General features: G+C 37.4%; 1 protein-coding gene across 1 annotated transcript; it reads left to right on the plus strand.

Annotated features, from left to right (window-relative positions):
• Positions 1–33: 33 nt before the first annotated feature.
• sae1 (SUMO1 activating enzyme subunit 1) lies at positions 34–15044 on the plus strand. Its single transcript, XM_066663719.1, has 9 exons — positions 34–267; positions 2165–2276; positions 2553–2726; positions 8327–8472; positions 8544–8643; positions 8726–8831; positions 10851–10995; positions 11104–11173; positions 14600–15044. Exons 1-9 carry the CDS (start codon positions 167–169, stop codon positions 14690–14692), a joined length of 1047 nt encoding a protein of 348 aa, XP_066519816.1. The 5' UTR covers positions 34–166; the 3' UTR covers positions 14693–15044.
• The last annotated feature ends 125 nt before the right edge of the window (positions 15045–15169 follow it).

The following is a 15169-nucleotide window of genomic DNA, read 5'->3' on the forward strand; positions in this document are numbered from 1 at the left end:
GTTTGAAGACCATTTGCGTGTGTGTCCTGTGCGTCATCACTGTGCGCCCCTTTGAATCGTTGTAAGCGGGACTCTTTTCACTGAAAGAGGAAACCGTGTGTGAAACAAAGCCGGTCGGTACTGCGCGGACTCTGCGGGACTCCGGCTTCACCTGCACTGCTCTGAGATGATCGACATGATCGAGAAAGAGGAGAGTATCATTAGCGAGGAGGAGGCTGCTCAGTACGACCGACAGATCCGCCTCTGGGGTCTGGATGCGCAGAAGAGGTTTTACACACACACACACACACCATAATACACAAACAATAAAAATCCATTTGTGGGGGGTTGGATGCACAGAAGATATCTATCTGTCTATCTGTCTATCTATCTATCTATCTATCTATCTCTCTATCTCTCTATCTCTCTCTCTCTCTCTCACACACACACACAAAGATAAAGACAGATAGATAGATAGATAGATAGACAATACATATACATTATAAGCTAAAATGACTTAATATATATATATAAGGGACCTAATACCCAATTGTTCCCAGGCACCTGTAATGACTTGTCTGCCCCCACACAAATATATATATATATAGACACACATACATGCACACATCTATGTTAATACAATGCTGTGAAAAAAGTATTACACCCCTCCTCAGTTTCTTTAATTTTTTATTTTAAATTTGTCACACACTAATGTTTTAGTTACTCAGATTAATGTCTTGTGTTGGATCAAGATAATTCTAGTAAACACAGTAATCTGTTTTAAGAATTTTTATTTCAACCAAATTACCAAATTCAGTTGGGTTAAGTTACAGTAGAAACACAGGCATGATGACTCCGATTTTTAGAACCTAGACTTCACTTAAATACAACCTGTCTGGCAATGTGAAACAGGGTTGCAAAAAGAATTAGCATCACTTTACTGGCCACTGTGCTGGCACACAGAGAAATTTGTTCTCCGCTTTTAACCCAATCCATGCAGTGAAACACACATTTACACACACTAGTGAACATTAGGGGGCAGTGAGCCCAGATGCCCAGAGCTGTGGACAGCCCTAGCCACAGCGCCCAGGGAGCAGTTGGGGGTTAGGTGCCTTGCTCAAGGGCACTTCAGTAATGACCTGCCAGCTCTGGTTTGCAGAGCCAGCCCCCCCCCCACCTCCCCCCCCCCCCCCAAAATGTCTCCAAGCGCACATCAATATCTTATCCAGAACATAAAAATACCTAAAAACTGCATGTCTGATTTTTCTTGGTTAAGGTTAGGGTACACACTTCAAACCACTAACTATGCAAACCACTACATACAATAAAAACAAAGACTCATCTTTCATTTCCCAATAAAAATATAGATAATCCACAAGATTTTGTGACTCTAAAGTGTAACTGTTTGAAAGATATGGATCCCGATTCACCCATCTAACACTGCATTTCTCAGAAAGAACATCATGCAAACAGTAAAACACCGTGGTTGTAGTGTAATGGTCTGAGCTGCTTTGTTTCTGCTGGACCTGGACAACAACTCATAACTGACGCAAACATGAATTCTACTTTCTATTAGAAAATCCTAAAGAAGAATATCCTAATATCAGTTCATAACCTAAAGTTCAAGTGCAGCTGGGGTATGAAACAGCAGAGTGATCTGAAGCATACAAGCAATTCCACCTGTGAATGGTTCAACCACAATCCTCCCTTGTAGCCAAAAAAATAAAAAAAAAAAACAATTCTGCAAAGAAGGGTGGAGCAATATTCCTCCACAGCAAGATAATACAATTACTACCATGGGTTGCACAACCAGTTATGTTTATGCGAGCAATTAATTATTCACATGTTTGATTAAGTTTTGAATACATATTTATTTATCATTTAGAATTTCCATTTTATACACACCCACACACACAAAATATATAACAATGCATACAATTGCTGTACACAAATATACACAGTACACCATGAAATACAATGTAACACTAGTATAGTTAGTGTAATTGCCTTTAATCCAGACTCACGAGAGACTGCGTTTGCATCTTAAGTTCAGGCACTGATTAATTCACATTGGACTTCAAATAAAACATTGTGATTATATGGTTTGTTTATGATGTAACACATAAAAAAAAAAAAAACTATAGTGTTGTATATCAATGTTAAAAGAGCCAGTATTTTTTCACAGACTAAGGGGGTCTCGAGTGCTGCTGGTTGGACTGAGAGGTCTGGGTGCTGAAATAGCAAAAAACCTTATTCTGGCTGGAGTGAAAGCACTCACTCTTCTGGATCATGAACAGGTAGGATATTCTGTAATCAGCTGTACTAGTCCAACAACTTTCTGTCCAGATGTTTCCAAATACGCTTTCAAATTTGCACCTGTTGCTGACACAAACACTGCTGAGAAATTGTGATGCTCTTGAGCTACTGGCTGAATACAATAAAATTCACTCAACTAAAACAAGTGTAAAGCTTTTTCAGGACTCCTAATAATAATTTCCAGTAGTTTTTTCAAGATTTGCAGGTTTCTACAAAACCAGAAATGACTATAATGTTCACATTTCTGGACCTGTTAGGTGACAGAGGAATCCAGACGAGCTCAGTTCCTGATCCCAGTGGATGCAGATGGTCAGAATCAGGCACAGGCCTCTTTGGAACGGGCCCAGTTCCTAAACCCCATGGTCGAAGTGAAGGCCGATACTGATCAAGTGGAGAGCAAGTCTGATGATTTCTTTCTTCAGTTTGATGCGGTAAGTGCTGGAACAGCCAGATAGAGAGCTCTTTTTTCATATTCAGTCCAAGTCCAAACAAGAACTGCAGTTCTGTTTAATCCTAAAGCATTTTATTTTCTGTTACTGAAAAAAACTGGTGTAGTTTATGGACTAAATTTTTACTATTATATTTTTATTATCACTAGCTAATTTAAAGTGCCTAAAAAAATTGATTTTTTTGATTCCTGGAAAACTAGATTTGTGCACAGTTTACTTCAAACACAACAGAGTCAACTCATTAATTGTTTTCCCTGTTTAATTGGTGTGTTAATTTCAGGCTGTGAAATTTCTCACTGAGTCTTATTCTCTGGGCTTTACAAGATTTTGTACTGTATAAATCCCTCCAGGAAACGCCAGAAAGGATATAGATGAAGCATTTGAAATCTTTTTACATAATAAGATGGTCAGAACTGTTTTGGATTTTGAATGCTTGGCTGTCCACAATTTTGTGAATGTTCAGTCGTGTGGCATGTTGTATCTGTCTGTTGCAAGCGGTTTTCCACTCTGTGATTCTATAACTGAATTTTTCTGGAGCTTTTTGTAGTAATTATCATTAAAGTTTGAGATTTTGCTACTTTTTAAGTGAGGTATCCTTATGTTGCCGGTGCAAAATGTTTATTTTTTTTACCAAGGGATATCTATCTTATATAATTTTGTAAAATGGTTTGCTGGTTGTAGTGTTGCATGCTATACCGATACTAGAAAAGTATTTCCAACAAGTGCCACGGAGCGACAGGGGGGGGGGGGGGTCAGTGTGAGCCCGCAGCGCTTTGCCTCCTCTCCCGCCCTTAACAAGTTTTCCGCTAGTTTTAGCGACTTTTCAGACGTTCTAGCGACTTATATAAAAAACAAAAAACCCAACTAGTACCAGCGACATTCTTGTACAAACCTTAGCTATTTTACACAGAAGAGAATTGTCGGGAGCACAACCCCTTAGAACACTGGGACTTTGCCCTGAGCGGGAAGAGACGGCTCTCTCTCCACTGCTTCTCTGCTTCCAGAGACGGAGCAGCACAGTCGGTCCACACAAATCAGAATGAGCTGCGAATGAGCAAAAAGTGCTGCCAAAGACAAGTTTGCTTCTTTTTATGTTTAATTTATTTCTTTTTTTCCCTGAACTCCTGAATTGAAATCACATAACTGATTGAGACATTCAGCTTTATTCAAACAGTAAACAGGTCTTTATGAATGTATGAAACGGGGCGGAAGGCGCGATTGGACACAGAAATGGCGTGGCGTCACAATTAACAAGCAGATACCAGCGATTTTGCTAACCGCCGTAAGCTTGTAGAGAACGAACATTACTTTTCCCTGATGTTTTAGGTTTTGTGACAACACTAACTGGTTGCTTATGAAATGCAAAATGCAAAAGGATGTTTTTTCCCTTTTAAATCTGGCCAAAATGCATATAAATGGGAATAGTAACAATATCAGTGAAGGCCAAAAAAAAAATTCCTTTGAATTATCTGCCACCTGACGTCAAATCAAGTCTTTTAATCCACGCTATATCCTCCCAGTTTTTACTGTATTTTTTGTATTTATTTTTGACATTAGAGTAATTTATTTCTAATTGTGAGGGGAAGGGGAGGAGGGAACTGGCCTTGGCTGTGGGGAGGAGAATGATTTAAATATGCAGAAAATAAACACTAGGCGGCAGTGTTCTGCAGTTTCACGACAACGGCCCAGTGAATTTCACAAGGCTGATTTCAGGAATAAGTGAGAATATTAAACAATCTAAATGTATTTATTTTGTATAGGTGTATTTTATTGTTAGTGGCAGTTGTTGTCTTCATGACCACAAGATGGACCTGGTATTGTCATTAGCAGAAGCCAATCACAGTTCTTTCACCCATTGTAATTTTCATTTTGCAAATAACCATCAAATTAATTGATATTTAAACAAATTAAAAAGCTGATAATGGTTTTGTCACTTCTGAAATATATGATGAGACACGTGTGCAGTGTCTTTAACAAGCAGGAGAGGAATCAAAGATCTTTTTAATGACATCTGTGTTTACTGGAAAAAATGCATGCAGCTCTCTTTTTATTATTTTCCTTCATAGTGCAATGCTGTTGTTTTGCTTAGAAATTGTTCGTGAAATCTAACAGCAATAAGTGAATGTTCAAAGTGTAGACAAGCTGTCTGCCAGCCTGTCTGTGTTTGTAAGCCATAAGAAATCTCCCAGTGGGAGTACTAGAGAGAGTTGAGAAGGCGGGGAAAATATGAAGTGTGAGGAGGGGGTCTAACAGAGACAGCTTTACTCTTTCATCTAGCAGCTACTGATATTATATACATAGGAATGGAAAGAGGCTGGCATGGCTGCAAACATTCAGACTATGGTTGTTATCACTATGCTACAGTAATCTGATTTTGATTGACAGCTATTATTTGAGGGAAAAATCTTGTGTACCTGTTTACTTCTCCAATGGCAGAGCCTATTAAAAAAGCTTAGCCTTTTGGACAGCAAAGCATAAGCATGGTGCTTTAGGCTGTACATTTCAGGCTGAGTAATTTGAGGAAAATCCTTCTTAATCCTTCCCCGTTGTGGAACATGTCAAACTCATTAAACAGTTTTCTTCACAATGTTAAAGGACAAGTATTGTGGAAAGCTGATATGGAATGTGGAATTCTCCTCACTTTATTTAAAATAAAAGTTTAATGTAGTATATAAAGTTAAACGTTTCAAAATGTGGCATTCACCCCAGGCCCCAAAAGTCATGCTTTTTCTGTCATTTTACTTTTATCTCATGTTAAGGACCTGCTGCACAAGGGAACTGTTATAAGCTTGTTATAATCTAATAAATTAATATTTAGGTTGACTCTCGGTGTCATTGCTTGATAGCTGTGCTATTGGCCATATCAAGGGCGTAGAATTAGCATGGACAGAGGTGACGCATCCCCACCAATATACAACAATTATTGAATTGTTCCCACCAATAATTTGTTCCCCTCAAAAAAAAAAAATCTGTTAATGTCTCATTAACCTAGAGGTGCAGAAAGTGTTACATCACATTCTCTACTCAAGTCCTACCTCCCTATAACACACATGGCCAGTGTGATTGGCTGTGCCTTTCCCTGTAATGTGAGTCTCTGTAGTTTGGTTGTTAACAGCGTCAATTGTCGTTATATCACAGAGCAAAGGAAAAAAAACAAACAAACAAAAACAACAATCATTACATAGGGGTGGGGGGCGTTGTAAGATTCATAGGTCCCCACCAGTGTCAAGAGCAAATCTATGCCACTGGGCCATATACAGTGTGCCACAGGCAGAAAAAAGTTACATATGCTGTAAATAAGACTTGAACACTTTTTTGGTGGCAGAATGCGATGAATCAGCTCGGCCTCAAAGGCCCTAGGTATTTTGTTCTACTGAGAAGTTTTATTAATACTCTGCTTCTGATTTCACAATCAACCATGTTCTGCAATCCTATGAATTCAATGTCCATAGGGTCTGTGGCTTATCAGTTAATGACTTGTGCCATGTGTGCTCACTCTGTAAAAGTAAACAACAATAGTTTGGCTGTAAACAACCTCCAGTCAGAACAGATAAATGATGATGCACTCTGCTTTCTCAGGAGCCACCCAGTGTCTTCACCATGACATTTCATATAGCGGCATCTAAAGAGTGAGTGCAGTAGTGATCATACCATGCCAAGACTTTATCACCAGACCAGAAAATAACACTCTATGGGGTGGTGTCTTGGATAAGATGGAACAAGCCCTCTCACAAAATATCCATAATGAATATAGTGTTCAATAAATATATTTTCCATCCATCCATCCATTATCCACCGCTTATCCGGGTCTGGGTCGCGGGGGAAGCAGTCGGAGCAAAGAAACCCAGACCTCCCTCTCCCCAGCCACCGACTCTAGCTCCTCCGGGGGTATACCGAGGCGTTCCCAGGGTCTCTCCAGCGTGTTCTTGGTCTGCCCCAGGGCCTCCTCCCCGTTGGACATGCCCGGAACACCTCTCCAGGAAGGCGTCCAGTAAGCATCCGAACCAGATGCCCGAACCACCTCAACTGGCTCCTCTCGACGTGGAGGAGCAGCGGCTCCACTCCGAGTCTCTCCCTGATGTCCGAGCTCCTAACCCTGTCTCTAAGGGAGAGTCCAGACATCCTGCGGAGAAAACTCATTTCAGCCGCTTGTACCCGCGATCTTGTTCTTTCGGTCACTACCCAAAGCTCGTGACCATAGGTGAGGGTTGGGACGTAGATTGAACGGTAAATCGAGAGCTTGGCTTTTTTGCTCAGCTCTCTCTTCACCGCAACAGACCGGTAAAGAGCCCGCATTACTGCTGACGCTGCACCGATCCGCCTGTCAATCTTGCGCTCCATCTTTCCCTCACTCGTGAACAAGACCCTGAGGTATTTAAACTCCTCCACTTGAGGCAGGATCTCACTTCCAACCTGGAGAGAGCACTCCACCCTTTTCCGGCTGAGTACCATGGACTCAATCTGAATATATTTTCATTTACAACAAACTGTAAACTGGGGTCTCGTCTTTTACTAAAGGCTATATATTTGAGGATTGTATCAAAATAGGTCTGGATCTGGTTGAGACAGTTAACTTATCTTTGACTTGTCTGAATAGCTTAAGTTTGAAGTAAAAATTTGAAAAGTTGGCATGTGGCTAGAAAATATGAACTAAAACATCAACTGCAGAAAATTACGAGGGTGAAGAGGCTTGCAGTTCTCTAAATGTACAATTCTAAAAATGGAAATTTTCAGGGGAGGCTCCTTTCTCATTATATAGGTTGTAACCGGTAAATGATTTAAAGGTTTTTTGGCTTTTATTCATCAAAGCTATATAAAATGACTCCAAAGTTGATAGCACTGAATGATGTATGGATTGTCCATTTCACATATATTTTCTACACTGTTCTACATGGAAACCAGTGATGGAAAGATGGAAAGAGATTTGAATGCTGTTGTTGAATTGGCTTCAGTTCCAGCTTACTAGGGCCTATTTATTTATTATTTACATGAAACATGCCCTAAATTAGAGATGGTGTGTTTTTTTTTGTTGTTGTTGTTGTTGTTGTTGTTTTTTTGTTTTTTGTTTTTGTTATTCGAAGGCTAGTCTGTGGATCTTGAAGTAGAATACTGTTTGCACCATTTTCCCTACTGGCCAAACTTTGTATTGTTAAATTTATAATGACTTGAAATTGTGAAGTAAACAAACCATATGTAATTATTTAAGATCGTAGAATGGCATGATGGTGTAATGCAAATATTTTCCTAAAATGATTCATATAACTGTATCTGTTACAACACTAAATGTGTAATACCTATTATATTTTTCAGCTGGAATTAGTATTATAAGATAAAAACTCAGTGTTAATACCTTTTTAAATGTAAGATAGAACTGGTGTGGTATTAGTTTATATTAGTGTATATATAAAATTTACTACATTAACTCCTGCACAGGATTTTCCATGTCTGTAAATGATTAGTATTATTGTTATTTGCTATTTTAGTAAATTTTATACTCAACAGAGGGCATTATGATAAATTATATTGGGAACTGCTCCATCTTTTTTTGTATTTCTTTATAAAGTTCAATTTGTTATTTCTAGGTTTGTTTGACTGGATGCTCCAGAGACCTCATGGTGCGTGTGGATCAGCTATGCGCTTCCAAAAACATTAAATTCTTCTGTGGGGATGTCTGTGGTTACCATGGATACATGTTCTCCAACCTGGGCCAGGAGCATCATTATGTGGAGTATGCACTTTCTGGTGTTTTATAATTAATGATCTTGTGTGAGGTGGTGCTGATGTCTGTCATTTCCTCAGAGAGAAAGCAAAAGTGGTGAAGCAATCAGAAGAGACTAATGATGGACCTGAAATGAAGAAGCCTAAAGTTGACCCTAATGAGACCACCATGGTGAAAAAGGTACCTTTTACAGCTTTGTCTTTGGTCAGTTCTGTTTAACAAAGCTCACAGTTCACACTTCTGCAATCTCTTTTGTGTAAAGACAGCCAGTTTCTGCTCATTCAAAGAGGCTCTAGAAATTGACTGGACGAGTGAAGAGGCCAAAGTCCGTCTGAAACGCACCCCACCAGACTACTTTTTACTGCAAGGTATCCACCATCCATATATTCAACAGCCATTGTCCTGTAAAGCATTAAATATTCACATATTTGTAGATGGAGATTGAGAAATCTAACTTTTTGTTTTCTGGTACATCTAAGGCCTGAAATTTGGCCAAGTCTGATATAATTGAAGCAGGCAATCACATTCGACTCAGGCACAAATATCCTCATTGTGAAAGTGTCCAGTTTGGGAATAGACTTATTAAAAGATGGTTTTTAATCCTGAATCCTGTTTTTTTTTTTCTTCCTTTCTTATCAGTATCAGTAATAATACCCATATTGGGTTGTTTTTATTTCTACTCAGTCCAAAAGCCTACAACTTTTAATACATTAATTTGAATAATCCAATTCAGTAGGCTATTAATAGGCTTACTCTAATTATAGACTTCAGTCTTCAGAACACTGCTTATAGTTCTGTTCCGTTAAGACGCTGTGACAGTTCAAATAAATCTTTTTGAGTTCACCTGGCATTCTCGTACAGGCCTGCACTTTTCCATAACAGGCTGTCCATGGCCAGTCATGTGCAGTGACTTTCAAACTGAAAACATGCTGCCTCCGCCTCTGTAAAAACGGTTTTATATGCTTCAGTCGCCCCTCTTCACATATAAGAGCAAAATGATGGAAACAAAAAAAAAATACATCCTATTTGTTTGTTGAAGCATTTAAAGGTTAGTAAGTACATTTAAAGTGCTTATAAATGGCATGTGATGGCTGAAGTGCTTTTGAGGAAGAGCTGTTTCCTCTGTCTCACATCACTGATTTTTCTGAAGTTATGTCACCCCAATGATGGGGTTAGTGAGACATATTGTGCCACTGATATGAATCTGTCCTCAAGCAACCACATTGTGTTATATTTTATTGCATTTTATTTCATTTGAGTCTGTGAATTTAACCATGTAACCTTTAATTTGCGTAAATTCTTAGGGCATTCCTTTTTAGATTACGATTAATCCTATATTTAACAGAAAATGACACTCTTTAAAGAGGGTTTTTTTTTAAATAAACGTTTACCTTAAACTTCCTATTTCAGACCCACAATGTTCAGTTGAGTTGTCAAAGATACACTTTTTTCCCTTATATTTCTCAAATAATAAAATATAATTACTTCTAAGCATATGTTTAGTTTTTAAGCTTTCTGATTTTTTTTTGCCTTTTTTTGAAATAAAAATGTACAGCCTAATGACTTATTACTTAATTATTAGTTAATGTTTCACTGGGAAATAAATAAAGGGTAGTCTCTGAAAGTTTGCGGAATATATGTTGTAATACAGTAATTGCAATTATTTAAGTTGCACTGTTAATTAGAAAAAACTGATCGGTGTCTCCGCAAAATTACTTCATGTTTATCTGGTGTAGCCTTTAGTCTCTCGCCACATGTAATTGATCTAGCTTGAAAATGTAAAGCTTACATTTTTACGTAAATGCATAGATTAAAAAAAATAAATCTCTATTTTAAGCCCTAGTAAAGAAATGAAATGTACATGGATTTCACTTTAGGTTTTGTACATAGTTTTAAATTTCCAGAGTGCTATGGTAAAATGGCAAGAAATTGCTATGAATAATCAAATATATATATATATATATGATGACTTACAAAACATTAAAAAGTCGAAAGATCAGTTTTATTTTTATATGAACAAACTCAACTAAACTAAAACTAAATTATCATGTATAATAAAGATTTATGGCTACCTCTGCATTGAAAGCTTTCTTGGAGATATGGAAATAGTAATGTTTCATAGAAGTAGTAAAGTGGTAAGAAGACTGAATAATGTTTCCTTAATGTGCAATGGCATTTGTGACTGATTTTATGACTGGTGGAAACTCAGATTGCCCCAGATCTTGGTGTGCAGTTGAGTGGGTGGTCAGAAAGTTAGTTTTATTGCTTGGTAAAGTTGTTTAATGTAGCTTGATTTTAATATCTAAAATCAAGTTTATTCTGTGTATTGTTTTACAGATCTGCAAATGTATATAAACATTCCTATTTTCCATTTTTTTTCTCCACAGTTTTGCTAAAGTTCCGAACAGATATAGGCCGTAATCCTGACCCAAGCAGCTTTTCTGAAGATTCGCATCTGCTATTGCAGATCAGGGATGATGTATTGGAGGCAATGGGAGTAAATCCAGAGCTGCTTCCAGACAACTTTGTCAGGTTCTAAAAACTCTACTACTGTAATTCAGTAGCTCATGGATAATTACATCAGCAACCTAATCTGTATATGTGTTGTTTATTTTTGTTTGTTTATTTATTTTAAAACAGTTACTGCTTCTCAGAGATGGCTCCTGTATGTGCAGTGGTGGGGGGAGTACTTGGTCAGGAGATAGTCAAGGTAAAATCCCAGCACCTTTCACAATATTTCTATTGATTGCTTCTCAATTAATTTGTATTTCAGTATTTCACAGAAATGTTTAATTAAGCAATATAGACCTCCTGAGATCACCTACAACAGACAAGAAAATAATGCTAATACACACAGTATTAAACAGGATATTCAGGATATAAAACGCTAAACATGGGTCAGCTGCCTTGTTGGCTAGACTTTAAAATTTACCAAAGTCTGGGAAACTTAAGTGTACTCGGTTGTGGCAACAAACACTTGTGAAGTAGTAGCAGTTGCTCTAGACTTGGTTGCACAAAAGTTACTGCTCACCAAATGAGCAACCAACATTTTTCCTTATGTTCTCTTGACCTCCTGAGAAAGCAATCTGGAAATGCTAACGTGATCTTGGATAAGAGTTTTCACCATTAATTCCTATTTTTTTTAAAAAAACACCTTTTGATAAAAGTTTGTTTTCAAATGCCACTTAAATCTCAGTTTTTTCAGGTCTGTTTAAATCATGATCTAGACAAATTTTTAGCTTAAGGGCTATTAAATACTTTGGATGTCTATTGTTTTATCCCCATAATTGAGAACAATTCTGTGAACTCTTACATTTCTGTACAATAACGAATTTCTCCTTAATAATTACATATACATTAAAAACTGAATTCTGTTCAAATCTGACGATCAATTATTAAATTTCATTCTTTTTAAAAATACATCTTAAATTCAGTTAAATTCTATTTGATTTATAGAGAACTGTTTGCAGCTGGAGTTCTCACACAGCAGTTTTAAAGAATTCCAGCTTGTCGCACCAAGTGAAGGTTGCTCATCTAAATTTGGCATTGGAAAACGACTTCAAAATTATTAAGAAAGACTTTAGAGGACCCATTCTCCTCTGTTCTACATTATAGCAAAACAAAGAGTAGAATATTTCTTACAGTAAATTAGTAATAGTAACTTACAGTATGTAAGTCATCAGCTTAACATCAGCTTTATGATTGTTTTTATTGCAACACTAGGTAATATTTTACCTTAAAATTACAGATGTTTCACTGACCTGTAGTTATTGCTACTCTGGGCTCACAAAGGGCCTCCCTCTCTCAGTTCAGGACAATGTGGTAAAACAGAATTACAATGTTTACCTATAGGGGGAGCTGAGGAGCAAAAATACTTAATCTTACCCAGTGTTCTTTGAAGAACTGTGTTAAGAAAGTATACTGTGAGGTAAACAAACAATGGGAATTTCTAGCTAGGTAAAGTCCCAGTCTTATCAGCACCTTTTACCCATAAAAGTGAGATCTACTGGCAAATGAAGGTCATAAATTTATTGACCTGTATTGTGCATCCAATCCTGCATGGAGATCAAATAAATCTAACAAAAATACATGAATGTTTAGTAGCCTTAAGTATTTAAAATTGCAGTGTACAAGTAGAGGGGGGAATGTCTGTGAACTAACTTTGAGGTTGGCTTGGAAAATGCTGCTAAAATTGTTGCAGCGTTAGTTTACATACTCCTGGATAGCTATAAATTTAATATAAATTTGTAGAACATTTATATTAAATACTACCTTAAAATAGTGCTACATTAAAAAGAAATGTCTATATATTCTGACCTTCACCTTTAAGAAAGTCACATTAAAAACTTCAATTCTTAAAATACTGTCAGCTTAAAAAAAACATAACTAAATTACCACATTTAAATAGTGAGACACTGCCACATTAAGAAAACTGCCATTTTATTTAGATTGCCACATTTAAATAACACACCTTAAATATTGACACCTTAAAAATACACATTAAGTGCCTTTTAAAATAAATTATCACTTTAAATATTGACACCTTAAAAAACACTGCCACCTAAAACTGCCATTTTAGTACATATATGTGTATGTGCATGTATTTATGTATAATGTGTGTTGGTTTGTGATGTTTGGTTTTAATCCTGCCACATTTATCGGTACTTCCTTAGGTCTGTTCCTTGTGATGTTATACCTATGTATTAAGATCTATGTGTATGAGCTCTATATGTGTGTACTGCATGACAGTGGAAGTTAAATATCAGTGTTGTAGAAAATAAAGTTTGTAAGTGAAAGTATAAGGTTTTTAGAAGAAAACGAATAGCTGAAATGCTTGTTCAGAAAGATATCTGAGGTACAGTGGATTATGACATCACACACTCTAGCCTTCCACATTCAAATGAATGGAGCAAGATAAAATGAAGGATAAAAATGAGACTGGTGACCAAACTTGAACATGTAAAATCTTGTGGCCGTAGTTTGACCATTGACAGAGGTAGGACAGTTTGACATTTCAGCCAATGTATTCCTATGGGATAAATTCCAATATTCTGAAATACATATATATATATATTTTTAAACATAAGATGGCCCCAACAAGCACAAGTGACAGATTTGGCTACAGGTCCTATGATCTTGTGACATTTTGTGACTCTTCCTTTAAAAATCCTAGGAGGAGTAGCAGTACAAAAATTGCTAAGAGAATACTAATACTGAGAACGAAGTAAAGTATGTTGGCTTGGAAGAGAATTACATAATCTGAATGGGCAGTCAGTATTTGGATAAAAATACATCTAGAAATGCACTGAAGCTTCAAAGACTTGGAAAGCAATAGGGATCTGTATCATCAAACACTTTTTTTATTGCCTATACTAGTCAGTCCATTTCAGTACATCCCATTAGCAAACTCATTCTTTATGCTGAAATTTTGCACAAAATCCTTCCATGAACTGTGGAAGTGGCTTTTCTGATAAGGGTCTGTCTGAACCATATGGCAGCTGCCCTCCTCCTTGGAATCTGGGATATATCCAAACATTTTAGCTGCCGACACTTTATGAAAATGCCAGACTTGAAGAGGTAACCTTCCGGTCACTGATGAAATCCAGTGCTGTCAAACTGAAATCTTGGCACAAAGTCCAGTTTATTAATGTAAATAGTTCATAGAGCCACACCTAGTAAGTAAACCATGACCAGGTAATTGGGTGCATTGGATCTATAGAGTTGGTGGGTAAAGATGTAGGTCATGTTTATGCTGAAGGCTGTGGAAATATTGGGTTGGCTCTACGTTGTTTTCTTTAGATTTAGGCTGGACCATGCTGTGGTCAGGGAAAGCTGGTGGAGGGTATGTGGTAACTTCACTGGTGGTTGCGCAGGCCTTGGACCCACATGGTGGTGGAGTGAAGCCAGGCTGTCTCGCCATATCTTTGCATGATGAAACATGCTGCAACTCACATGTCTTCTGCACCACACTGTCCCTCAGTCATTTGACAAGAGGCACCACAACAAAGAATGCCACCAGCGAGTTCAGTTTCATCGTCTAATGTTTGAAGGGCCTGTGATTATTGAAAATAACAGCTGTGTCATTTCCTTTCTAAAGAGTTCTTGTCTCTCTGTCTGTGTATTAAAATAAATACAGGCGCTGTCCCAGAGAGATGCACCCCACCGGAACTACTTCTTCTTTGATGGTCTGAAGGGCAGCGGAGTTGTAGATTTCATTGGAGCCAAATAACCAAAAACATCAAGAATAAGTTTTTTTTTTAATGCAGGCAAATCCAGATAGCATCATGCAAATGGAGCCTTTTTATTGCTGCAAGGAGCAACAAAGTTGGGCTGTTTTTGTACTGTAAAGATTTAAATCTGTCAGCAGCCCTTTGCTGCCAAAAGGCCTGGGGAATTTATCAGCTCTTTTGTTTTTGTTTGTTATTTGTTTGTTTGTGAACTCTTCAGAAGCGCCTTTTTCCCCCTCCCCTTCCCTTTTTCTTTAATCCCATTTTTCCCCTGCTCACAGTTGTGACTAGACACTTGATTACATAGCATTTTCAGTATTTACATTTTGTACTCCAGAAGATCCAAAAGAAAAAAATAAATGAGTTTGTTTGGATTACATTGGTCTTTTATATGAGATATTACGTTTTAATGCCAAGTTTTGGCTAGTTCACTGCAACTTATTCAGTTTAAGAAGCTGTATCTTCCCTGCATACTAGAA

This window comes from Hoplias malabaricus, chromosome 1 (assembly GCF_029633855.1).
Source record: "Hoplias malabaricus isolate fHopMal1 chromosome 1, fHopMal1.hap1, whole genome shotgun sequence".
Classification (NCBI taxonomy): Eukaryota; Metazoa; Chordata; class Actinopteri; order Characiformes; family Erythrinidae; genus Hoplias; species Hoplias malabaricus.

What these genes read in the sequence shown, in the direction of transcription:
- sae1 (XM_066663719.1), top strand. Translation starts at nt 167, where the DNA reads ATGATCGACATGATCGAGAAAGAGGAGAGTATCATTAGCGAGGAGGAG. An exon ending in CAGGAGCATCATTATGTGGA is followed by an intron (nt 8,473 to 8,543) that starts GTATGCACTTTC and finishes TCATTTCCTCAG; the next exon opens with AGAGAAAGCAAAAGTGGTGA. An exon ending in CTTCCAGACAACTTTGTCAG is followed by an intron (nt 10,996 to 11,103) that starts GTTCTAAAAACT and finishes ATTTTAAAACAG; the next exon opens with TTACTGCTTCTCAGAGATGG.